The sequence below is a fragment of the Pleurodeles waltl genome, chromosome 3_1, assembly GCF_031143425.1.
Source record: "Pleurodeles waltl isolate 20211129_DDA chromosome 3_1, aPleWal1.hap1.20221129, whole genome shotgun sequence".
NCBI lineage: Eukaryota > Metazoa > Chordata > Amphibia > Caudata > Salamandridae > Pleurodeles > Pleurodeles waltl.
In genome coordinates, this window is record NC_090440.1 from 1,633,739,300 (window position 1) to 1,633,766,476 (window position 27,177).

The 27,177-nt window shown below is 48.4% G+C and overlaps 1 protein-coding gene across 4 annotated transcripts in view; it reads left to right on the top strand.

Moving 5' to 3' along the window:
* Positions 1–26,320, top strand: part of UBR3 (ubiquitin protein ligase E3 component n-recognin 3) — a 1,605,611-nt gene extending 1,579,291 nt beyond the window's left edge. For all 4 annotated transcript variants that reach the window (XM_069225311.1, XM_069225312.1, XM_069225313.1 and 1 more), the window contains one exon: positions 23,885–26,320. In XM_069225311.1, coding sequence (XP_069081412.1) covers positions 23,885–24,002 — 118 coding nt within the window. In that variant the 3' untranslated portion in view covers positions 24,003–26,320. The remainder of the gene's footprint in view (positions 1–23,884) is intronic.
* The last annotated feature ends 857 nt before the right edge of the window (positions 26,321–27,177 follow it).

Genomic DNA, 27,177 nt, shown 5'->3' on the forward strand with positions numbered 1-27,177 from the left:
TACCTTACAATTTATGTACTTACCTAAAATTTTAATCTTGCGGTTCTAAAAATAAATTAAGAAAATATATTTTTCTATGTAAAAACCTATTGGCCTGGAGTTAAGTCTTTAAGTGTGTGCTCTCATTTATCGCCTGTGTGTGTACAACAAATGCTTAACACTACCCTCTGATAAGCCTACTGCTCTACCACACTACCACAAAATAGAGCATTAGTAGTATCTAATTTTGCCAACCTCTAAGGGGAACCCTTGGACTCTGTGCACACTATCTCTCACTTTGAGATAGTATATACTGAGCCAACTTCCTACAAAACCCATAAGAATAAGAGTCTGAAACCAACCTGGGGTGCAGAGACCCCATCGAAGACAAGGGTGGCGTCGGTCGATACCACTCCGACTCCGCGTCGTCGGGGATTAAGATCAGGTCGATTGTGGGCACAACTGACGTCTGGAACGTCGACTGTCGTACCAGCGCCTTGCAAGGTCTTGAAGATACAACTGCCATCAGTTCAGGTCCGGTAGCGGATCCGGAAGTACGTTCCAAGGACAAAGGCCTAGAGCGTCGACACTCCTCCCACGTCACATAAGCGGAGCGACAGGGTGAAGTCGAGGGATGCCTAGCCTTCTTCGACTTCTTCTTCTTACCTGAATGACTCGATATGGAGGACGAGTGTTGGTGGCTCGGTCTCGAGATGTTCCTCTTGAGCAAGACCAGGAACGTTGCGGACTGGAGCGCCGGGCCACCATAAGCTTGAGGGAGCGCTCCCTCAAGGCCTTCAGGGTGCATGGCCCTGTACTCGGAGCCCAACTTTGGGTCATGCTCCAGGCACCACAAACAGACCCATGTGGATCTGTCACTGACATCGTGCGGTGACAGGCCTTGCAAGGCTTGAAACCAGTCTTCGGGGACATCCTCGATGTACCAAAAACTTCACCAAAAAACTCAACAAAAGTGTCAGTCGGTCAAAAATTGACCTAGGGTAGCTCTATCCAGATCAGCACGTGGGACGAAAAGAAAAGAACTGATGTCACTGCGCTGAGGCGGCATGTATATATGACTCCCAACATTCTCACGGAGACCACCACGCCTGAGGAGTCGACCGACGCCACCTAAAAACGCGCAAGGGTCCTGCTTGAAGAAAAATCTCCGGATCCAGTCTGGCACCTGGGGGAAATTCTAAGGTAAGGAGTCTGCAACTAGAAGTCTCTGTCAGATGCTGGATTTAGGAGTTATTGGACTCCCTGACAGCCTCTGGGCTAGCCAAGTGGTCTTAGTCCCTAAGCCTCATCCCCAGGATGGAAACAAAGAAATGAGGTTCCATGTGGACTACAGAGGTCTCAACTATGTTACTAAGACAGTTGCTCACACCATACCCAGGGCTGATGATCTGATAGACAAATTGGGTGCAGCAAGGTTCCTCCCTACCTTTGGCTTGACTGCAGGGTACTGGCAAATTTGCATGGCACCAGGAGCAAAAGAAAAGACAGCATTGTTCACACCTGATAGGCATTATCAGTTCACTGTTATGCCTTTGGTTTGAAGAATGCCCCTGCCACCTCTCAAAGGTTGGTGAATGACGCCCTTGCTGGCTTGAATCCTTTAGTGCAACATATCTAGATGATATTTGTAGGAAGCTCGTCTGGTGTGTGGTGAGCACCAATGGTGTTATCACCTTATACCAGGACCAAGTATCCCCTATTAGTGAAGTGTAGGCAGCGTCAAGGAAGCCAGGGCTCTCTAGAGGTAGCTGTGGATGAGCAGCCAAGACTTATCTAGGACACATGCAAAGCTATGCAATACCAATATAGTCACACAGCACTTACACACATGAAAGAACCACACAGTGTTACAAAAATAATGGTACTTTATTTTTGGAACACAATACCACAAAATACTAGAAGAGCAATCCTCCAGTAGGAGGTAAGTAATACACTAAATATCTACACTAGTAATCAGAAATAGGCATAGAAAAGGTTAGAAAACAGTGCAAATAGCAATAACCAATAGTGACCCTAGGGGGAGCACAAACCATATACTAAAAAAATGGAATGTGAACACAGGAACCCCCCCTAAGTAAGTAGAATGTGTAGAGGGGAGCTGGGAGTACTAGAAAGCCTCAGAGGTAAGTAACACTGTGACCCCCAGCGACCAGGAAAGCAGGAGTAAGTCACTGAATTTCCCCCAAACCACCCAAAAGGAGGAAAAAGAAGAAAAGAAGACACCCAGACAAGACTGCAAGAAACCAGTGATGGATTCCTAGAGAAGACGACCTGTGGAGAGAGGGGACCAAGTCCAAAAGTCACAAGGATTATGCGAAACCCGTCCAAGACTGGAAGAACCCACAGGTGGATCCTGACAGAAGAGTACCTGCAAAGGAATGGGACTGAGTCCAGTTGAGGTTAAAGTATCCGGTGCTGGCAGGAGCTGCTACCCACCCTTTTGCGGATGCAGGTCGACTGTGGACGAAGAAGGTCAGCAGTGCAGCACAGGAGCTGAAGAGGAGTCCCAGAAGTGATGCAAGTGATGTCCACGTCGGCAGTTGAGATGCAGTCAGTCAGTCGTGCTGGAAAACCACCAACAAGCCTTGGCAAATGCAAGAGACAGAGAAGAAAGTTTGCAAGGCTGAAGATGACCAGCAAGGTCCAGGCGACTCGACCCAAGGAGTAAAGTCCGGGGTGACCCTGAGCAGCTGGGAGAGTCACAAGAAGAGGAGGCAGCCCCCGTCCCCCCAGACACCCCACTGGCAACAGGCACAGGAGTTGCAGTAAGGCCCACTCAGCAAGGAGAGACAAGTGCTTATAGTCTCCCAGATTGGACAGCTGGTAAAGAGGACTACTCCAGACCATCCCCTGTGATGCAGGATCCACACAGCTCTGAAGAAGCAAAGATCCACACAGCCGGTCATTGTTGCGGTCGGTGCCAGCGAGTGCAGAGGAGTGACTCCTATTAATAATTTAATTTAAAGGCAATTTTGTAATTAAGTTGTGTGTTTAAATGTTGGCTGAATAATCCAGCAAATGCAAACTTGTAGACACCACCGCTGATCCACCAATGTAGTAAGTTGGCTATGTATACACTGTACAAAAATAAGGTATGGTGTGCACAGAGTCCAGTGGATCCCCATAGGCTTTAGAGAGGCTAAAGTAGATAATACTAATGTTCTCTTTTATGGTTGTGTGGTCGAGCAGTTAGGCTTATCAGAGTAGTGCTAAGCATTTGTTGCACACACACTCAATTATTAACTCCAAGCCAATATTTTTATGTTTCAAAAATATACGTGTTACTTCATTTCTAAAACCAAAATGATTTTTGTTGCAGGTAAGAACAGTTTCAAGAATGTAATACTTTCAAGTTTCAAATACAGTTTGTTTAGAATTCACAAGTAAAACAGTTTACAGGTAAGTAATACTTTTCATTTTCAAAAGTGGACACTTAGCAATTTCTCATAGAAACCAATGCAATGATAGGGGAGGAAAAGTAACAAACACATTCATTGGTAAGTACTTGACTTACAATGCAAGTCTTGGGGGTTAAGGTGTCCACAGGGCAAAGTTAAGGTAGACACCAACAGTGCACCACCAGCAACACGGGGCCGGCCAGGTATCAGAGGTCAAAGTTGGTATCAGTGGAACCCTATGGAGACAGGGGGTGCTCAGAAAGAAACTGCTTGCAGGTAAGTACCCGTGACTTCAGGGCACAGACCTTGAGGGTTTAGGTCAGCACTGTGGGGGTGGGGGGTGCAAACACAGTGTTGGGCGCCTAATGCTTTCCAATGTGGGAACCCCGGGGGTCACAAAGATGCTGCACGCGTCATCCAGGGAGTCAAATGAAGAAAAACAACTGCTGGACAGGTAAGTAGATAGCCCATTGGATGTTGCTGGACCGTTGGTTGGGTTCCCCAAGGCCAGGGGGCTGCAGGTGCCAGGGTACCTTTAGGCGTCAGGAAAACTTAACTGGACCCGGTCGAGGGGGTCCTCTGGATTTAGGCAGCAGGCGTCATTGGTTTGGTCAGGAAGGGGTGAACCAAGGATGGACTCGAAGTGGAAATCACCTGAGGACCTTCTGTGGACCGGTGGGCCACCTGGACATGGGCATCGATTGCAGAGTGGGCAGGACTCGTGGATCCAGGGCAATTCTGGAGTCCTTTTGGAGGTTTCTTTGTGGAAAGGGCCGCAGTCCTCGGGAAATTTTGGTCCTTGGGTAGGCAGGCAGTTCTATGGGGGTTTGTAGAGGTTGCTGTTCCTGCAGGGCAAGTCGTGTTCTTGAAGCTGCAGACAGGCCGTTAGGGCTGGGGCCAACTCAGTTGTCACCTGGAGTCTTCTCTGCTGGTGCGGCTCTTCAGTCCTTCTTCTTCTTTTCAGGTTGCCAGAAATATGAAGAGCATGGTTCTTGGATGCCCCTAAATACTAGATTCAGGGGTGTTCCATGGGTCAGAGGGCAGTAGCTAATTGCGGAAGCCTATTCTGGAAGCAATGGTACAGTTTAGGGAAAGAACACAGGTGCTGGGTCCTGGTTAGCAGGATCCCAGCACACACTCAATCAAGTTATAATTAGATATCAGGCAAAAAGTGGGGAGGGGGGTAACCATGCCAAAAGGGGCTCTTTCCTACAAGGGTTGCCTGTACTATCTGCATAATTTACCTCTACATTTGGTATACTGCATAGATAGCCAGCTTCACATATTTCTTCTATCTTTTTCCCTCCTCACACCATCTAAGAGGAGGAATGGCTGCATAGGCTGTAATCCAGATGCACACTGTAGTACTTCATCGACTGTATGCTGCAGGATAGTCTGAATGATCAACTATTTGTGGGCTTTTCGAAAGCCATGATGCACAAAACAGTGATCATTTCCACCATTTCTTGTTGACTTTACCTTTGTATTAAAATTTGCTATTCCGTTGCCAAGAAAGACCCTCCAATGGGCATTCCTGCCCATTCACCCACGGCTTTGGCTACCAGCTCTTATTAGTTGAAATCTGCAGAGCAGCCATGTGGTCAACTTTATATACTTTTGCCAAACATTACTGTCTCACAGCATGCAGAAATTAATACATTGCTGGAGCTGTGTTCCAAGATTTCTTTTGATTATTAGGACTACTTAGTTCCACCTCCAGAGGGTAATGATTTGGACTCACTCATAAGGTGAAGAATATGCAGGAAGATATAATATAATACCCACTAGAAATGTTGTTGCCTAAGGTAAATGTTTTCTCTTAGACTGGAATGTAATTTTACTTAGTTATCATAATCTGATAGAGACTTCTAGTTGCAGATTCCTTACCTTAGATTCCTTACCTTAGAATTTTCCCCCAGGCGTCAGACTGGATCCAGAGATTTTTCTTTGAGCAATACCCTTGCGCGTCGGTAGGTGGCGTCGGTCGACTCCGCAGGCATCGTAGGCGTCGTGGTCACCATGATGACATCGGGAGTAGTGCATAGACGCGGCCCTCGCACAGTGACGTGAGTTCTTTTCTTTCCGCGTCACGTGCTGATCCGAGAGAGAGCTACCATCGGCTATTTTTTGTCCGAATTCGACCGTTTTGTCGAACTTTTTTGGTTCGCCACTTGGTGCGTCGAGGATGTCCCCGAAGACCGGGTTCAAGCCGTGCCAGGACTGCCATCGCATGATGTCGGTGCCGGATCCTCATCATGTTTGCCTGTGGTGCCTCGAGCGCGACCACGACCCGAAGTTGTGCTCCAAGTGTCGGGCAGTGTATCCGAAGGCTTTGAGGGAGTGGTCCCTAAAGATGATGGCGGCCGGCACTCGACTCTGCGTAGGTCCCGGTCTCGCTCAAGAGGAAGGTCTCGAGATCAGTCGCAGAGCCAGCAGCACTCGTCTTCTTCGAAGACCTCTGGTCAAGGTAAGAAGAAGGCAAAGAAGTCCCATCGCTCTCCGACTTCACCCCGTCGCTCTGCCGATGCGGGACGAGCGTCCACGCACTAGGCCTCCATCTTCGGAGCCTACGTCTGGGTCGACTCCATGCTTTCCTGAGTTTCCCGGAGCCGTAGCGACCCCCGCCCAACTTAGAGTTTTACGAGGGCTTGCGCCTCATCTTTGGGCGTGCTGACCCCGATACGGCGGCTTCGGGCCGAAGGGGCTTGGCTGAGGGGCCTTCGTGTTCCGCACCGGCGGCTTCGGCCCGGCCACCGAGGTCACCTCTGGATCCGTGCACGGATCCGCAGCGACGCCGGTCGCACAATCGAGACCTTCCCTGGTGCTGAGTCGTTTATTGACGCTCCCGACGTCGGTAGTGCCCACTATCGACGTCGACCCAATTCTCATTCCCGACGACTCGGAATCGGAGTGGTGTCTGCCGACACCGCCATCGGCTTCGGTGGGCCCTATTCACCGAGGTCGGATTCTGACCCATTTTCCTATGGGTACAAATACGGGGAGGAATTGGAGGGGTTCCTGGACCCTTATGAATACCAGGAAGACCCTACTATGGACTTGGCACAGGACTTGGGTGAAGCCGGTGGTCTGGATACTTCTCCTGACTCTGGCATGCTTTCTCCTCCTACCGTGGCTACAGCGGAGGGAACTACCTATAGTATGGTGGTTAGTAGGGCGGCTGAGGTCCTTGGCCTTGAGCTACCTACTGTTGAAGCCAGGTCTAATCTCCTGACGGAGGTGCTTCAGCCTTGGGCTTCTATGTCTGAACCCCTTCTCCCATTTAATGAGGCCCTCACTGATGTCCTATTGGGTACATGGTCCAAACCCAACACAGGGGCTCCTGTGAACAGGACTATCGCTCGCTGCCATCGGCCTGCGCAGAAGGACCCAAAGTTCCTGTCCCAACATCCTACGCCTGAGAGTCTTGTAATCCAGATGTCCTCTTCTTCTGGCGCGTTCCCTTCCACACCCTGGATAGAGAATCCAAAAGGCTGGAACAATTTGGTAAGAAGTTGTTTTCTTCCTCCAGCCTCGCACTGCGGTCCGTGAACACAGCATGTCTTTTAGGCCATTATTCCCACTCACTGTGGGATACGGTTGTGCAAGTCCTGCCGCAGATACCGGAGGAGGCCCGTGGTATCGTCTCCCAAGCAGTGAAGGATGGGAGAGACACAGCAAAGTTCACGATCCGTTGTGGGCTGGATACGACCGACTCTCTGGGTCTACGCCTGTCATTGGAATACATTTGTGGCATGGTGCACCAACAAATCTGTTGACCCCCCTTTCTGCCCCTCTTTCAGAGGTTCTTCTGTTCATTCTTTCTTTAGCCCAGCAGGGCTATGCATTGGGCACCCTTAAAGGGTATCTGTCTGCCATTTCCGCCTTTCTTAGGCTTCCTGATCAGCCCTCACTCTTTTTAAATCTCCTCTTGTGAGTAGGTTCTTGAAGGGGCTCACCCACTTATTTCCGCCCACTCCCTTCATCATGCCTCAGTGGGATCATAATCTTGTACTTACTTACTTAATGTGTACCCCCTTTGATCCAGTGCATAATTGTCCCTTGCGGCTCCTCACATTCAAAACTGTCTTTCTTATCGCTATCACCTCTGCTCGCAGGGGGAGTGAGCTTCAGGCCCTTTCTTCAAAGCCTCCATACTTGTCTGTGCACCCTGACAAAGTGGTGTTACGCACTAGAGCTTCCTTCCTTCCTTCCTATGATGGTTACACCATTTCATGTAGGCCAGTCCATCACTTTGCCTACCTTCTACGCATCCCCACATCCTTCCCATGAGGAGGAGAGACTCCACCTTCTGGACCAAAAAGGAGCGTTGGCATTCTATCTCAATCGTACTAAAGACTTCCAGGTGGACGATCAACTCTTTGTTGGCTATGTGGGTGCGAAGAAAGGGAAGGCGGTTCAGAAGCGTACTATCTCTCGATGGGTGCTACTTTGCATCAAAATGTGCTATGCTTTGGCAAAAAAAGCAACCACCTGACAGCTTGCCGGCTCATTCTACCAGAGCCACTGCTGCATCCACTGCGTTAGCACGCGGAGGCCCTATCCTGGATATCTGTCAGGCAGCTACGAGGGCATCCCTGCACACGTTTGCTAAGCATTACTGCCTGGATAGTCAGGTCCGTCGGGACGGCTACTTTGGTTGTTCGATACTGCAGGACTTTCTAGAATGATCTTAGTTCACAGCCCACCACTGAGGATGGCATTGCTTGGGTATCTATTCTAAAGTAAGGAATCTGCACTAGAAGTCTCTATCAGATGTACAAGTTACTTACCTTCGGTAACGAAATATCTGGTAGAGACATATTCTAGTTGCAGATTCCTTACCGCCCGCCCATCCTCCCCGCTTGCGAACTGATTTCTAGGGACAGGGATTCCCCCCTTTCAGGTCCTTAGCTCTGGCGCACCTATCTCAGTGTTCTTAGCGGCTCTGCGCTCTGGCGTGGAAAGTCGTTAAAAGAAACTGACGTCACTGCGCGAGGGCGACGTCTATGTACTACCGACATCATCATGGCGACCACGACGCCTGCGGAGTCCACTGACGCCACCTACCGACGCGCAAGGGTATTGCTCGAAGAAAAATCTCCGGATCCATTCTGACGCCTGGGGGAAAATTCTAAGGTAAGGAATCTGCAACTAGAATATGTCTCTACCAGATATTTCGTTACCGAAGGTAAGTAACTTGTACAATTATGCCGCAAGAGATTGTAGTGAATCCTAGTTTGTTTTAATGGGATACAGAAGTTAGCTTAGCCTTTGGCTTGCAGACACGTGCCCCCGTCACCCAACGACTTTTACCCTGCTTAGCTTGCTCTGTTTTAGCGCATTTATTTAATTACATCTTTTAAGATGTCTGCCTTGTTTTTAGTTAGGCCCATGTTTTAGTTTGCGTTAGTGCCACTGCGCTAAGCCGTCAATATCAAGCAACAAAGATAAACAAACTGCAGTTGTTCACTTTAGGTACTTTCCCTCTTCATGATTTTGAGGGAATTGTTTATATTAATTACCGTCCCAAGCATGCCTTGTTATCTATTGTTTGGGAACAAACCTACGTCAGGGGTCCAAGTAGATCTGTATAAATACTCCTCACTTAAACAGATAGTCAGAGGGATTCCGGCCAGATGCCATTGCTGCTATCGATGCTGCACGCCACCTTGACGCTGGAGCTAGAGACCTCATTCCAAGGTAAAGAGGGTTGGGGGCTCTTCTCATGGACATAGCATTGGCAGATTAGGTTTAACATACCTAGCTCTCCTTTAGGTTAGAGATTAGTTACATAACCTTAGGGTATTAGGATATATTACACACTTCCGTCATTTCATGATATTGCAAGACGGTGGAAGTCTTTGTATTAATTACTCTTATCCTTACCATTCTGTTCCTTGCAATGTTCATTATTCTTATCATTGCAGCCCACGCAACTAATCGCCGATTGCAGTTTTTCTCAAATAAAACCTATTGAAACTTTACTTCATCTTCTTCATTGCCTGTGTTTGATTGAGACATGTTGTTAATGTGAGAAAGGGGTAATCTCTGTTTAACAACGACACTTCCTGAGATGTCACACTCTTGAGTCCATGCGTAAAGGCTGCCACAAATCACCTTTTACTGTTTGGGTTTCTGGTGAGGTGCTGCTTGTGAGCCGGGAGGGTTGGGACGACAGTTGCGACTTGTTGTAGGACTGTCATCCTTAAACCAGCAGACTTGCCTAGAGCAAGAGTCTAACTAGGACAAGATGTAGGAGGCTGGCTCAGATTATGGTGTGGCACCCTATACTGAGTTCAGGCATCCCTTAGTGATTGTGAGTAGGTGTCCAGATAGCAAAAGCTCTCTAGGGGTACCTGTGGTGAGCAGCTAATTCTTGTCCAGGAGGAGTGTAAATCACTTGCACTACCCCAATAGTCAGTAACTGTCCATGAGAAAGAACAACACCAGGTGTTGCAAAAATAAAGTATTCTTTATTACAACACTAGGAGTATGCTACCATTGGTATATGTCCACTTGGAGATACCAACACACAAAATATACAGCTAGCAATAAGCAGACAAATCATAGAAATACATGGGACTCCATGTGGTGGGACAAACCTTATACTAAGAAAGCGGTATAAGAATGAAGGTGCCCAACCAAGGTAAATGTGTTAGAATCCCAGGGGCTGGGTGAGTAAGAAATTACCCAAGGTAAGTACCAGAAATCCTACAGGTGCCCAGGGCAGAGTTGATATCGACCTGGGTGTCCCGTAGGCTAACACAGGACCATTGCGGTTGGATTTTTATAGATCCAGGACCCTTCCCAGTGGACCCTGAGGGATCCAGTTGGCAGAAAGAAGGTAGGAGAGTGCCCCCACCCCTGGATACGCAGAAGACCGGAGTACCTACACCACTGAGCCCAAGTGCATAGTGGTGAAGTGTCGTTGGAAACCCTCATTGAAAGCAATGGAAGCCTCGATTATCCAGCTGCTGTTGCGACCTGTGGACCGGGTCGGTGGAACCCAAGGGTGGATTCCGGATGAGAAGAACCTGAAAAAGAAGGGGACAGTGTCCAGATAACTTCGAGATGTCCAGGTGGTGCAGGTAGGCAATGCCCACCCTCTTAGAGGTGAAGTTACTGCAGGACAGTGATCGAAGAAGTCCAGCTGCCGAATCTAGGGGATGCAGGAGATACTTGGAGTCACCCAGGAGCTGTCCCACATCAGATGCCGGATTGCAGGAGGGCCAGTGGCCTGGAGGACCACCTACAAGCCTTGGCAAATGCAAATAGCGGATGCAAGGAAGATTGTAGGTTTTTGGACACCAGCAAGGTCCTAGTGACTCGAACTTTAGAAGAAAGTCAGGGCAGGTCTTCAGCAGAGAGGAAAGCCAGTTGGAGGAGCCCCCACAAGTGACCTACTGGCAGCAGCCACAGGAAGTCACAGGGAGGCCTCAGCAGCATAACAAAACAGGAGTCCCACGTCACAGGATCTGCAAAGTGGAAGCTGATCTTCGAGTTGCAGAGTGCTGGAGGCTGGCGCTTCTTGGAGTCTGAAGATCTCCTGGAGGAAGAGTCAACAAGCCTTGGCAAGGGGGCATGGCCAAGATGGCGGCCGGAGCGGACGCCTGAACCAGGAGCTCCGCTCACGGCCCACCTTTTAAACAATCATCCTGGCCCCTAAAGTGCGAATTCTCATGGAGGCTCTCCCCTGATACCTAGGGGAAGCCCAACATATCCTGCAACAGATCGTGTCGGTCCCACCGCGGCCTGGAAGCGGAGCGGGGCATGGTCGAGGCCCCGGCTCCGTAGAGTGATTGCCCTTGCGGTGGAGGGTGCCAACCGAAGCCAGCAGCCCCCCACCCGACGGCGTTGGGGCCCCAGCGCCCATTGACTCCCGAGGAGCTGTGTTCCTCCTCCCCGCACGTGACTCGGGCGATCTGCGCCCTCCGGCCCAACCGCGCTCTGCCTGGGTGGCCTGGGCCCGGGGCGCGCGTAGCGGAGGTGGCCCCTGATCGGCGGACTGCGGCCCGCCGGACCGACGCCGCGGGAGAACGACGGAAGTGTCCCCGAACTCTCGCGGGCGCCGACCGCGTGGAGACCTGGACCTGGAGACGCTCGCTCTCTGCGTGGGACGTGGACCATGCAAACTCACCTGCTCGGTTGGGCTGGGGGAGGCCTGAACTCTATCCCAGGTCCACGGCGGCGCGAGGATCGGTGTGCGCTGGGACCTGGTTCGGGGATCGCGACCTGCTATCGGCGGCTACCTACCCTTCCACTCAGAGAAAATAAGCAGGCCTGAATACAGCCTTCCACTGAATCGAGCGCAGGAGACACCTCGGAGCAACTTAAAGTAGGGTGAGGCGACTGTGTGAAAGGAAAGGGCGGAAAAAAAAAAAATATATATATATATAAATAAATAAAAGTAACTCTTCAAGAAGTGGGTCCCTGAGTAGAGCAGCATTGGCGTAAGATATAACCTATCACTCCCAGTGACTGGAGGCTGCGGCTTTCGGGACGTCACCAGTGAAGGCAATAAGGACTGCGTAGGTGTCGGCGAAGTACCGGGTCCGCATCAACAACACAGACTCAAACAGCCTACGGCTCTGCACTAAAACCAAACCTCGCGTTGCCACTCAGCGAATCTCACCACAACAGCACCTGCTCGTGCGGGCGAGTTACCTAACCTATCCTCACTAGATCCCTTAAGGAAGTTTCCCTACTCACCCCACTTCAACTGTGCAGAAGGTGTCATGGTCAAACCAAAACACCCCAAACTAGGGGCCCCCACAGATGGGGACCCTCCCCTGTTGCTGGCCATACTGACATGCAGGCTGCAACGCTACTCCAACTGAGCGAAACTTTACGAACACATTCCCTACAGTTTGACAAAATCATGCAAGCAATTATGGAGACTAAGACATCGCTGGAAGGGAAAATTGACGCCGGGGCATTGGAAGTCTCGTTGCTCCGTGCAGACCACCGCAAGCTAACAACCAGAGTGCAAAACACAGAACTATCACTAGAAACAATCCAACCAGAGGTAACAGACATGAAAAACAAAATCCAACAAATGGAAACGGAACTTGCACAATTGCAACGCAGGGCCGAGGAAGCGGAAGGACGATCAAGGCATAATAACATCAGATTTATTGGCATCCCGGAGCGCTTGGAACTACCTACAGCTGAAGATTTCATAGAGAAATGGCTGAAAGATATAATGAACATACAAGGCACCACAAAAGCTCCAGTAATAGAACGAGCCCACAGAATCCCGGTTAGGCCCCCACGGCCCGGAGCACCACTACGCCCACTGATAGCCAGGTTCCACAATCACAAAGAGAGGGACTCAGTCCTCCAACACTTCCGAAAATCTAACTCAATTAGCTTGGAAAACAGCACTGTATCTGCCTACCCGGACTACACGATGGAAGTGCAACGCAAACGAGCAACATATATTAAAATAAAACAACTTCTGCGGGAACACAACATCATCTACTCTCTCATGTTCCCAGCCCGCCTCCGGGTAGTTATCGACGAGAAAACACTCATGTTCTCCACCCCGGAGGATGCATGGACATGGATTCACGCAAAAGGCCTGGTTACCTCACCCAAAGGAAAAGAAGCAGCTGAAGAATGGATCACACCCAACCCCAGAAGGAAAAAGAAAACCAAAACAATATCTCGCCCAACAAAATCACAAATGGAAGCCGATCAGGTGCAATCCTTGAGGGAAACTAGCACATTCACCAGACCCCAAACCGACACCAGGAGCGAAGCAGATATCACCGACAGCAGCTCTCCCGGAGGGGAATCCGGCTCATCCCTCTCCCCTCTCCTAGCCGGCCCCGACCTCACTCCGCGCTCCGCGGATGAACTTTAGTGTTTTTGGACACGCTACTGCCGCGCTATCCCCGGACACCAGGCGACGGAGGACTGCCCCTCCTCTACCCAAGTGACCACGAATAGAGACTCGCTAGCGCTCTGCGACGTAGCTGGAGTCGATGTTGCTATACCGGTCACTCATTGGGTCGCGGCTGGGGGACGTGACCGCAACTCTACGCACAAAGGGAAAGTACTATCCTGGAGGTGGGCCACTGGATGTCCGACCTCAACCAACCCACGCTCCCCACCAACCTAATAACACCCGTATGGAACTTAACCTTTTGGACTGCTGTTTAGGCACCGGTTGTGCCACTTTGTTTCAAATCGGGCCTCTCCCGAAATATCCTTTTTTGTGGTATATTGCTGTTCCTCTTTCTTCTTCTTACCCCAACCTTGTACTGTCTCCCCCTTTTCGGATACAGGGTACCTGGCGGGCAGGAGCGGGGCGGACTGGGGGCGGGCGCGGGCTGCACGCACGCTGGGCTAACGGCGATTCACAGTCGACACTGAGGATGGGAGCATGCCATCACAACTCCAGCGCGCTAAAATTCATCCCACCATAATGAATAAGGCACCAACATACAACATAATGACCTAGAACGTAAAGGACATGGCGGGAATGAAGAAACGCAACAGAATACATGCACACCTAAAAAGACATCGTATCCACATAGCCATTCTCCACGAAACACACATCCCCTCAGAAGAGATCCCATGGCTAGTAAAGAGCTGGGCGGGACAGGTCTACGGCTCGGGTAACTCATCCTTCGCTAGGGGGGTTCTGGTGTGGATAGCTCCAGGGGTTCCCTACGTGGTACAGCGCAGAGTAGCCGACAGGGATGGCAGGTACATACAACTGGTGGGCCATTTGGACGGTGAGATGTTGGGGATTAACGGTCTATACGCCCCAAATGTAGGACAAGGCGACTTCCTACAAAAAACGATCTCCCACATCTCAAACCACTCTCTATCAACATGCATCTGGGGGGAGACATGAACTGCGTACCGCAAATTGACATGGACAGATCGCACCCCCCCATAGCTGCTACCCCAGTAACCAAAAACTCACAGTTGTTGCGATCGTGGATGTCAGATCACCGCCTGATAGACACTTGGAGGCATTTACACCCACAAGACCGTGAATACTCCTATTACTCTCCGGTGCATCTTCTCCACACCTGCATAGATCTTATTCTCGTTACACAAGATCTGATACATAAGATCACGAGCGCCGAATATACTGCCAGGGTACTCTCAGATCACTCCCCACTCATTGCCCATATTAGATGGGGCAGGCCACGTGCCTGTATCCCAACTTGACGCCTGCAAACCCAGTTGTTACAGGACCCGCCATTCAGAACTGACGTAGCCACACACCTCTCCTCTTATTTTACCCAAAATAACGGAACACCGAACTCTAGAGCAAATGAATGGGATGCCCACAAGGCAGTTATAAGAGGAGCTTGCATATCAACGACTGTAGGCGTACGTCAGACATTAGTACGTGAGCTCCGCGGCCTAGAGGAAGAAGTCCACTCCTCTGAAAATAAATTCGCTTATGGCACAATAACCCAGGCTGAGCTCACCGGAACACGAACACAGTGGTACGAAACAGATAAGCGGCTAAGGCTTTTTGACTATCGACACCACATGGCTCGTGCACACTCGGAGGGGGACAGGTCAGGCAAAATTCTGTCATGGCTCACATGTTCTGAGACACGGAATTCTCCTATAGGTGCCATCCGCCTTAACACAGGACTAATAGTAAACACCCAAGCAGATATCAACAGCGCCTTTAGAGAATATTATAGTACACTTTATCAGGCTCACCCTCCACAACATCAATGAACGAGTTCTTTAATGATATTACTATAAACTGCCCAACCGCCACACAAACAGCGGACCTAGATAGACCAATAGATATTAAGGAAATACAACGGGCTCTGCAACAATTATCACAAGGCAAGGCACCCGGCAGTGACGGTCTACCCCCGGAGTATTACACCACGTTCTCGTCGCAAATACTAACCCCGTACCTCGCGATGCTATCCGAAGCCTTGAAACGCGGTCAACTGCCTAATACTTGCCGGGAAGCATTAATAGCGGTACTTCCTAAACCGGGTCGTGACCCACTAGACGTACGCTCATACAGACCACTTTCGCTATTAAACACAGACTGTAAATTACTTGGTAAACTCCTAGCCAATCGGTTACTTCCATACATGACGGACTTGGTTCACCAAGACCAATCCGGCTTCATACCGGGTCGTAGCACCTTCGGCAATATCCGGAATTTACTGCGCCTAATGGCAAACTCCCCCGAGGGCGATTATCATTGTGTAGCTGTGGCTTTAGATATAGAAAAGGCATTCGACACGCTAGGCTTGCCCTTTTTGATGGAAACACTCCATCGCATGGGCTTAGGACGGGCATACATTGAATGGGTAAGGGTGCTTTACACTAACCCAACCGCGTGGGTTAAAACTGGCGACACGATTTCCCAATCATTTAACATAGAAAGGGGTACCAGACAGGGTTGTCCACTGTCCCCTCTCCTGTTTGCCCTCGCCATTGAACCACTAGCAGCCCGCCTACGGTTGGTCGCCCCTTTATGGGGCGTCCGCGACGACTATACATACTGCATAGTATCTCTATACGCAGACGATGCCCTAATTTTTCTCCGCAATTACAATGAATCTCTGCCTGACTTATTGAACATATTGCGTGAATTCGGCTCACTAGCCGGTTTAAAGGTAAACTGGACAAAATCATGTATATTCCCCATGAGCCCGGTCCCTGAGACACATAGGATACTTTCCAACCCGGGTGATCTGAAGTGGTGCTACACCACTTTTAAATACTTGGGCATAAACATATACCACAATACATTTGATCTAAGGGACGGTAATCTTGGACAAGCGATCAGATCCATTAGAGGCTCCTTGCCCTTCTGGTGCTCCCTCCCGCTCTCACCTATGGCCAGAGTGGCCATAGCAAAAATGATAATCCTTCCCCGATTGCTCTATTTTTTTATGGCCCTACCTTTGATACTACCACCCTCCTTCTTTAAACCTCTGAATAGCCTTCTAATAGCCTTAATTTGGGGCAATGGCCGGTGATGCGGATGCGTAGCATTAACTAAATTATACCAACCACTAACCCTGGGCGGACTGGGAGCTCCCAGATTCAAACTATACTATGCAGCCGCCCAAATACAATGGACATCTACCTGGCTTGGGTGCCCCGACAACGCGGAATCACAATTGATCCTCTCCACTCTGGGTAACACGGGAGTACTACATTACCTTATGAATCGCGAGCACCCCAAACACCCACGTAATATATTAATGAAAACCGCGCATTGGATATGGGGCCGCTACGTCCTATCAGGTGACCAAACACCGCCGTACTCTCCCAAGATCCCATTACTAGCAAATTCGAAACTCGCTAACATAGCTCCCAAGGTGGGTCTAGGTGGGTGGGCTGATAATGGCATAAGCACAATTGGAGACTTATACAGTGAAGGCCACCTCCTAACGCTCAACGCTCTCTCCGACAAATATAACTTGGGGGAAGGTGGTTTCATAACATTCGGAGCTGTGCGACAAGTGTTACGCGCTTACTGGAACACCGGCAACTTAGAACCCAACGTCTCTCCTACGCTCCACGACATATTAGGTAGCATAACCGCTCCCCTAAACGTATCCAGAACCTACACGATCCTCGCCTCCCACCTAGAACATAGACAAGAACAAGCGAAAAACAGATGGGACAGCGTGCTGACAGAACCCCTAACACAGCGCGCATGGAGCCAGGCTATGAATATGGTAAAATAAGTATCACGCAACCCATGTTTTTGATATACCCAGTTTAATTATATACACCAAACATACCTATCACCCCACCGCATCACATGCATGTTCCCTCAATCGACCCAGTCTTGCCCCAGATGATCTACTCCCGACGCCAACTTTTTTCACGTGACCTGGGACTGCCCCCCAGTTCGAACAATGTGGAAAGACATAATAACACTGTTGACAGAATGGACGGCCATCATGCTCCCTCCCACACCTGAATTGTGCCTATTGGGAATAGGCCCCTGTCCTAAAAACCGGAAGCACTCACTAAGATGCATAACTTTGGCGCTGGTGATGTACAGGCGTCTCATAGCCATGCACTGGAAAGCACCGGCCGCCCCCGGGATTGATATGTGGCGCGTAGAGCTTCTGCGTTGGGCCAAAGCCGAGGCACAGACGCTGCAGCTCCTATTGGCCAGGGGGATCCCGGTCAAGGGCTTAAACACATGGAACTCCTTTGTCACAAAAATAGAAAACGAAGACGACGAACGACCGCCTTGAACATCTCACTAAATGACAACCCCTATGATTAAGTATCGACATACCCGTTAACATCATCAAACACCTACATAAACGCCATAAAGAGATACTTCAACACACACTAGACCACATAATTACATGCAATGGTTTAGCCACAACTACGGTAAAGCAACGCGCAACATCATCAAAGAACAACAACAACAAAAAAGGGGCGTAAAAAGGACAAGTTGGGATAGTATTGACAGGGTACCAGCTGGCTGTGCCCGTTGGAGCCGGGCTCGATTGCTCCCCAATGAGAACTAGCCTTGCAGTTGCACTCGCCTTGCCGGGGATCCTCCCACCCTACCCCCCTGAGGCCCGGTGGCTCGTTCCTACATAGGGATTACTGATTGCGTATGGCAGGCACACCGGACGACGCAGTGGGGCCCCCATGGGGTCGCTGGTGGGGGGGGCTGAGGACCCAGGATTTGCTATCTCTGCACTCCCCTATGCGTTTTCCCCCGCCGCCCGTGGCTCGCGCTCGCAGGACCCTCGATCTTGGTCCCTCTACACCCCCCCTAATCGTAAACTCTCAACCTGCTAAGGCTTTCTAGACCAACGCTCTCCCCGGGCTTTACCCCTCCGACCTGACGCACACCCACGCCTGCTCGGGCGTGCAAGGGTTCTGGTGGGCACATCTACTTGGTAATACTTGATCCGACTGCCAGGGGTTGAGCAGAATGGGTCTACATTTGCACTGTACTACGAACATCTGTATTTCTTCTCTATGTTTATTTGTTATGCTATACAAAATAAAAACATATTTAAAAAAAACAAGCCTTGGCAAGAACATCAGTCGCGGTGCACAGGGGTTCTGTTCCAGTTGCTGCTGCAAGGGTCCGCCCTCTATCAAGTTGGTGAGATTACATGTTGGTCCCAGAGGGGACCACAGAACTGCTGCCTGTGAGTAGAGCCTTTTTGTTGCCTGTGGGGCAGCAGGGTCTACCTGCTGGTGGTTTTCTTGAGGTGCATGCTGATGCAGGGGAGTGACTCCTTCATTCCAAAGGAGATTCCTTGTTGCTTCTTGGATGCAGGCAGAGTCCTTGTGACCCTGGAGGATGCACAGCCACGGATGTTTCAGAAATCTTGCAGGAGCTGGATAAACAATGTTGCAGTGGGAGCCCTCCAAACTGGATACAGTCTTGTTTTAGTTCCAAAAGCAGACCAGCAGTGGTTCCGGAGGCCAGGAGCAGAAGATGTCTTGCAGAGAGTTCCTTGAAGAGTCTTGCTCGACAAATATAGGACCCACCCACTGGGGACCCCTTAAGTAACCCTAAAAGGTGGTTGGACACTATGGGCCTCATTCTGACCCTGGCGGTCCTAAACCGCCAGGGCCGCAGGCAACGGAAGCACCGCCAACAGGCTGGCGGTGCTTCAGTGCCCATTCTGACCGCGGCAGTAAATACCCCTGGCAGGGCTGAACCTCCATGGCGGCGCTGCAAGCAGCGCCGCCATGGGGATTCCGACCCCCTTCCCGCCAGCCTGTTTCTGGCGGTTTTGACCGCCAGGAACAGGATGGCGGTAACGGGTGTCGTGGGGCCCCTGCACTGCCCATGCCACTGGCATGGGCAGTGTAGGGGCCCCCTAACAGGGCCCCAGCATGATTTTCACTGTCTGCATAGCAGACAGTGAAAATCGCGACGGGTGCAACTGCACCCGTCGCAGCCCTGCAACACCGCCGGCTCCATTCGGAGCCGGCCTCTGTGTTGCAGGGCCTTTCCCGCTGGGCCGGCGGGTGCTCCTTTGGCGGGCGCCCGCCGGCCCAGCGGGAAAACCAGAATGGCGCCAAATGGCGGTGACCGCATGGCGGGCGGCGGATCACCTATGTGTAGTAACCTGTCTATCAGAGGGGGTCTGGGATGTCATCTATCTGGCCTAACCAGTCAGATGCTCCCAGGGGCCTCTGCACTTCTTATTTTTAAGATGGCAGAATCAAGTGTCCACCCAGCAGAGCTCTGTGCACCTCCCTAGGAGAGGAACTGGACAGGTGAGTGGTCACTCCCCTGTCCTTTGTGTGGTATTGAGCTGGAGCGGGAACCAGGGGTTCCTGAACTGGTGGAAGCCGGATTATGCAAGGAGGGCACCAAATGTGCACTTCAAAGCAGTCTGGTGGCACTCAGAGGCCACCCCGCCCCAACCCATAAACACCTATTTCAAAGGAAGAGGTGGTCACGCCTCTCTCTTGCAGGAAATCCTTTGTTTTGCCTTCCTCTGCTTGAGTTAGGCTCATCAGCAGGAAGACAGAACAATGTCTGGGGTCGGCAGAAGCGTGGACTGTCAGCCAGACCCTGTAAGGTTCCACAGGCTGAACTGAGGGATCCTCTAAGGAACCCCTAGAGTACATGGGATCATGCAACTACCACTGGAATTGGTGCAGTTGCATGATTCCAACATGTTTGATACCAAACATGCCTCGGTTCGGGAAAGCCATTATGTAGTTGGAGCACTCATGTTGACCAGTGTCCACTACATACTTTAAGATGGCTTCCCTGCACTTATAAAGCCCATGGAATGGAGTCTGGGTTTTGTAGGGGGTACCCTGCTCATGCAGGAGTACCCTCACACTTAGGGCCATGCACCATGCCTTTGAGCTGAAGGGCCTACCAGAGGGGTGACTTACACCTCAATATAGGGCTAGCCTTATATTTGAAGTGAAAGGCGTGCTGCAGCCAGTGGGAGACTCCTAGTGTACAAATGCCCTGGCTACCTAAATACCATATACTGGGGGCTTACATGAGTGTATCAGTGTGCCAAATGCCTCCTTGGCATGGTTACCCCCTGACCTTTTGCCTTTGCTGATGCCAAGTTATGATTTGAAAGTGTGCTGAGGCCTGCTAACCAGGCCCCAGCATCAGTGTCCTTTCCCTAACCTGTACCTTTGTTTCCACAATTGGCACACCCTGGCATCCAGGTAAGTCCCTTGTAACTGGTACCCCTGGTACCAAGGCCCCTGATGCCAGGGAAGGTCTCTAAGGGCTGCAGCATGTCTTATGCCACCCTGGAGACCCCTCACTCAGCACAGACACACTGCTTGCCAGCTTGTGTGTGCTGGTGGGGAGAAAATGACTAAGTCGACATGGCACTCCCCTCAGGGTGCCATGTCAACCTCACACTGCCTATACGCATAGATAAGTCACCCCTCTAGTGGACCTTACAGCCCTAAGGCACTATACCATAGGTGAGGGCATAGGTGCATGAGCACTATGCCCCTACAGTGTCTAAGCAAAACCTTAGACATTGTAAGTGCAGGGTAGCCATAAGAGTATATGGTCTGGGAGTCTGTCAAACACGAACTCCACAGCACCATAATGGCTACACTGAAAACTGGGAAGTTTGGTATCAAACTTCTCAGCACAATAAATGCACACTGATGGCAGTGTACATTTTATTGTGAAATACACCCCAGAGGGCATCTTAGAGATGCCCCCTGAAACCATACCCGACTACCAGTGGTTTAGCAGCCTGCCACACACCAGACATGTTGCTGGCCACATGGGGAGAGTGCCTTTGTCACTCTGTGGCTAGTAACAAAGCCTGTACTGGGTGGAGGTGCTTCTCACCTCCCCCTGCAGAAACTGTAACACCTGGTGGTGAGCCTCAAAGGCTCACCCCCTTTGTTACAGCACCCCAGGGCCCTCCAGCTAGTGGAGTTGCCCGCCCTCTCCGGCCACAGCCCCACTTTTGGCGGCAAGGCCGTAGGAGATAATGAGTAAAACAAGGAGGAGTCACTGGCCAGTCAGGACAGCCCCTGAACTGAGGTGACTCTGACTTTTAGAAATCCTCCATCTTGCAGATGGAGGATTCCCCCAATAGGGATAGGGATGTGCCCCCCTACCCTCAGGGAGGAGGCACAAAGAGGGTGTAGCCACCCTCCGGGCTAGTAGCCATTGGCTACTAACCCCCCAGACCTAAACACACCCCTAAATCGAGTATTTAGGGGGTCCCAGAACCTAGCAAGATAGATTCCTGCAACCTAAGACGAAGAAGGACTGCTGACCTGAAGCCCTGCAGAGAAGACGGAGGCACCAACTGCTTTGGCCCCAGCCCTACCGGCCTGTCTCCCCACTTTGAGAAAAACTGCAACAGAGACGCGTTCCCCAGGGTCCAGCGACCTCTGAAGCCTCAGAGGACTACCCTGCATTTAAAAGGACCAAGAACTCCAGAGAACAGCGGCCCTGCTCCAAAGAAACCAAAACTTGCAACAAAGAAACAACTTTAAAAGGACTCCACGTTTCCCGCCGGAAGCGTGAGACTTTCCACTCTGCACCCGACGCCCCCGGCTCGACCTGCGGAGAAACAACACTACAGGGAGGACTCCCCGGCGACTGCAACCCTGTGAGTAGCCAGAGTTGACCCCCCTGAACCCCCCCCAGCGACGCCTGCAGAGGGAATCCAGAGGCCCCCCCTGACCGTGACTGCCTGCTTCAAAGAACCCGACGCTTGGTAAAGACACTGCACCCGCAGCCCCCAGGACCTGAAGGATCCGACCTCCAGTGCAGAAGCGACCCCCAGGTGGCCCTTTCCCTTGGCCAGGTGGTTGCTACCCAGAGGAGCCCCCCCTTGCCTGCCTGCTTCGCTGAAGAGACCCCTGGGTCTCCCATTGAATCCTATTGCAAACCCGACGCCTGTTTGCACTCTGCACCCGGCCGCCCCGTGCCGCTGAGGGTGTACTTTTTGTGCAGACTTATGTCGAAACTGTGCTACATAGTTGCGTACGCCTAACCTGTATTGTCATTTAAACAACCTGTCCTTAATTACATAGTAAGGTGGTAAAAGCTCTAGAGATAGCCTATGATCTGGTGGCATGATATCAGTGCAAGGGGATAAATTACTTAAATCTGAGAATTATTCAAAATAGGATACTGCATTTTTTTCCACTTCGTGGATACATATGCATAACTAGCTTATTGGCTAGCTTGAAAGTAGAGCTGAATGACAGAGATTCTATTTAGGTAGTGGAGGAACAACAGAACTGTTATCATTGTTCTTGGTAAAATAGGTAGAGCTTCTCTTCTGACGTATTCCAATTTCAGAGTCCAAATCATCCAAACGAAGCTAGTACTTTCCCATAGTGATGCAGGCGAAAACTCCCTTATCCGATTTTGTTCTGGAAATAGTGGAATGTGAGAAATGTCAGGAGTCATTGGATCAGTCATGAAATAAGACACTTTGAAAGATATGATTGTTACGTGATTGATAACTTGTTTGCTAGTTAGAGCTGTGTGTTGGCCTTGCCGTTTGAGAATAATAAAGTACAAAACAGTAACTAAATATATTTTTCAAGTAAGAAGTTGTTTATTGTTTAAAAGAGTTAACAATTATTTCACAATTAATAAATCAACGAAATGGACTTGAATTTAAGTGTATAAAGAAATCCATTTCAAGCAACAACAAAAAATCCTAAAAGAGAAGCAGTGATATTGGATAATATATGAAGGCAACTGAAAGTTTGACTAACAAAACCATTCTACCACGGATCACACTTTTAAAGTTGAAAAGGTTCTTGCTTGAATGTCACACCCTCTTCTTCCCTTTGGAACGGTTTCAATTAATTCCGTAGATGTGTGCATATCAAGAGTGCGCGCTGATGTTTCTAAAAGCAGTCCATGTAGCCTACAAGTTTACTTTGTGTTTTTTCCCCTTCAAGTGTCAAAACCTTACATTTGCTATTATCAAGCTTCAGTCACTACCAGAATACATGTGATTATGATTTATGTACTTTGCAGTCAAAATGTATTTACCAATATTTGCCACAATTTACTGCCCTGTAGTAACTAATGCCATAAGGAGAATTGTAATTGAAAGGATGTTGATTTCTTTGGTTCTACAAGTTTCTGATCTGCAAGGAAAAACACGAAGCGGTTGAATCTATGCCTCATTCTGCCAAGTTCTCAGTGATAATATATGCTTTGCAGGTTTCTCTTAAATAAATCAAATTACTTAAACCCTCACACAAGTAAGGACCTTGCAGATGGGACAACCGCTATAGAACATAATGTGTAATATTTTAATAGGGTACATCATAAGGTGTGCTACAAATATTTTAGTTTGAGCATGTAAATGAGCCCCTCAAAGGTCACGTATGTAAAGAGATCTAGAAGAAGTCAATTTAAATAGTATCTAACAGGACAGTTTTGGAAAGTGTGTCATAACCCAACTGCACCTTACCTATAAACGAAATAAAGTGTTCTACAACAACACTATTATTTTTTAACATTGTTATTTTTGTTCCTTCCCATTCAGGCGCGGTAAGCCTCTTTACATCTGCAAGGAGAGGTACAATGTTCTGGAGCAACAGTGGGTGACGCACACGTTTGATCACATCAATAAAAGATGGGGACTTCATTACAATGGATTGTAATTCATCTGCTGTGCGGTCACTCTGTGTCTCTGACGTAACTCCGTATGCAACTTCAGCCATAAGCTTGAACTGTTCGGAAAGGACAGAAGTAATCTGTTCCTTAGAAGACTAACTGGGAGAAGAAGAAACCCATTAAATTAGATGACCATCCTGTAGCTAGGTGCTATTAAGATAGTAATAATGATACTTCTATGTAAAAAAAAAAAAACGTGTGTTACTGGTGTGAAAACCGCCACCTTACATTTTAAAGCTCCATTATTTGAAGAAAGGAGCATTTAGCATTAAAAATAAAGCACAACAGTGAGAGATCAATTTGTCCTGTTTCACCATGTGTGAAAGCAAGCGGAGTATTGAGGTGAATTTAACAACTGCAGTGACATTTACCAGCACCATTGTGTATGTTTGCTTCGGCCTTCTGTGTGGTCATATAGGATTGCTACTATGTATTTATGTGTACTTAGAGAATCATTGTAAAACAAATAGTTGCTTATGTGATCTACTGTATAGTAACAGATGTCTAAGGCAGAATTTACAGAATATACATATATGTTTCACTTATTGAGGTGTCTACCAAAAGCGTTTAGGCTTTGCAGAACACCCACTTTGTTCTCAGGAATTTTGGATACTCTGAATAGGTGAAGAAGCGAACTGTCTGTAAAATAATTTAGTTTGCTTCTCCTATCATAATACAGGATTTGGTGGATTTTGCCAAGTTCTATGCTCTAGAAGTGGACATGGCCACAACTAGTGACTAAATAAACAGAAACACAATGTATTTCACGTTACTTACAGATTGTGTAACACACACAGCATAGCAGGGTCCTAATAACAGGCTTGGAAGCCTGCTTCTCAAGAAACACCAGATGTGAATTTTTAAACGATTAAATTATAAAGGCACATATCCTATTGAAAATGAAAAGCATCAATTTTGCTCGGTGGTGTCAGCTCAAGAGATTCATCTCTATTGTGCTTGTGCAGTGTCGTCACTGCTCATAGGGCGTTAATTCTTCAAAGGGAAAAAGCTCAGCAGAGGTGGCCCTTTTGAATTGTTCAGTGAATCCTCCTTTTCAAATTAGGAATGCCTAAGAGGTTTGAATTCATATGATTGTGTTAACTCCAAAAGTCTTTAGACAGGGACACATACAGTTACATATCATGCTGCAGACGTTTTCTAACAAAATTGTTAAGCACATGAGAATATATTTGATGCTGTATTCAAGAGTTCCTGTCTTTCCAGTACTTTAATTTTAATTTAGGAAAACGTCAGTGGAAAAGAGTAAACGTCAGGGGTCGCAAACAAGTGCAATTGCTTGACCGTTAGACATGTTATATCTCTGTGTCCTTTTGTCTTACCTCATCAAAAACATTGCATAGAGGAAAATATAAAAAGCAGTGAAGGGAGATTGTCTGCAAAACTGATAAAAGCGAACACAATTGATATTCGTATTTATTTTAAAATGTCCTAAAAGTTTTTAAACCTTCCCCAAATGTGCTAAAATTACATTGTTTTATTTCATGAAACTGCTGTAAAATGTGAAGTTAGATGTATTCACAATTCAGACTCTTTAGTATTCTGCAAAAGTACTAATTTATTTGAATATAGTTTAAGGTTTATCTTAAACAAATGTTACAGTGCTCATGGATGCCAGGCAATTTTTTTGTAAATATGGTGAATGAACAAAATAATCTACAACTCCAGCATAATGTTATCACAGGGCTCATGAACTTGAATGACTGAATTGGTTTAGAAATCTAATGCACCATTGGAAAGAGACAGTGTGGCAAGCATTTGATCACAGTGTGTTATTTACATTGGAATGTTTTATGTGTGTGCACATGGATGTGAAGTGAAATTATTAGCCTTAACTTCAAGAGCTGGACATTTTACAGTGTTTTCTGTGACTGCCTAATACGTCACGCAGTAGTTCAGAATAACACTAGCGTGGGGACTGTACTTGAATACTTTGATGCATGCTGCTGAACACTAATTCTGATTTTCCTTTTCTCTCTTTGTTTCTCATACTTTGCCATCTTTTATTTCATTGCCCTTCCTCTTATAAACACACCTCCTTTTTCTTGCTCCAAATGATTTTTATAAATTCGGTTTTACAGATTAATAAGTACATGCAAAAAATGTGTGTGTGTGGGTGGATTATACTATTGCTGAAACATCTACTGTGTGATATCTTTTGTGAATGGTCATTTAAGTACAGTACATTACTGTAGAAGCTAAATTAATCTTTATAATACATCAGAAAAGTACACAATGAAATATAATCAACATTGTAAAATATGTTAATAAAATCTAATATACTTCATCGTTTTGTGTTTTTTTTATTCACTTTCCATTGAACTATGTTTAACTCCTGTTACCCAGAACACCAGTAAAATACTTTTTCAAGATCTGTGCAATTGATTACCCAGTGCCTGTACCTGCTTCACATAATGTGTTGCTTCTCACCTGTGGCAGTCAGTGATCCCCGGAGACCCATTTATGTTTATGCTAAGGTTAATGCAGTCTGTTCATTACCCCAAAGAAAATGGAGACTGTGTAACCTTCTCTCCCTGCCTTACTGAGGAAAACTACCCGAGAACCGATGCCTGTAACCTGCGCCTTGGGGAGCGTTACAGTCAGGTGATCTTAAGGATTTTGGAGGCCCTGGGCCAAACGTATTTAGGGGGCTGTTCGGAACAGTTAGAATTTATGATCCAATTTCAGCTCTTTCATGCCCTCCATGGCCTGGTCACTGACAGTGCACAGACACATTCATCCAAATTCTAAATGTGTTTACATCTAATACTCAGTAATAGTGACCTGTTTTCAATATTGTAACACAGCAGCAACTCACTAATATTACTGCAAATAATCTCTGCTACATCCTCCCACTTACAATATGTGAGGCCCTGCTTTTATCTAAAAGAACCTTTTTCATGGATGTTTCATGGAACAAACACATTTCTCCGCAAAATATCTGTAATAGGCTCTCACACATCATCCACATTAAAAATACATTAAAGAAAAGCGGTGTTTAAAACAATCTATTTAAGAATTATTCAAGGCCATCAGGGCAAGACTGCAGAACAGAGCTGGCTTTGACAGGGGCCCCCTGAAAGGCTAGGGCTCTGGGCGAGTGCCTACTCTGACCAGGCCTTGAAACGTCTCTGTTACCAACCT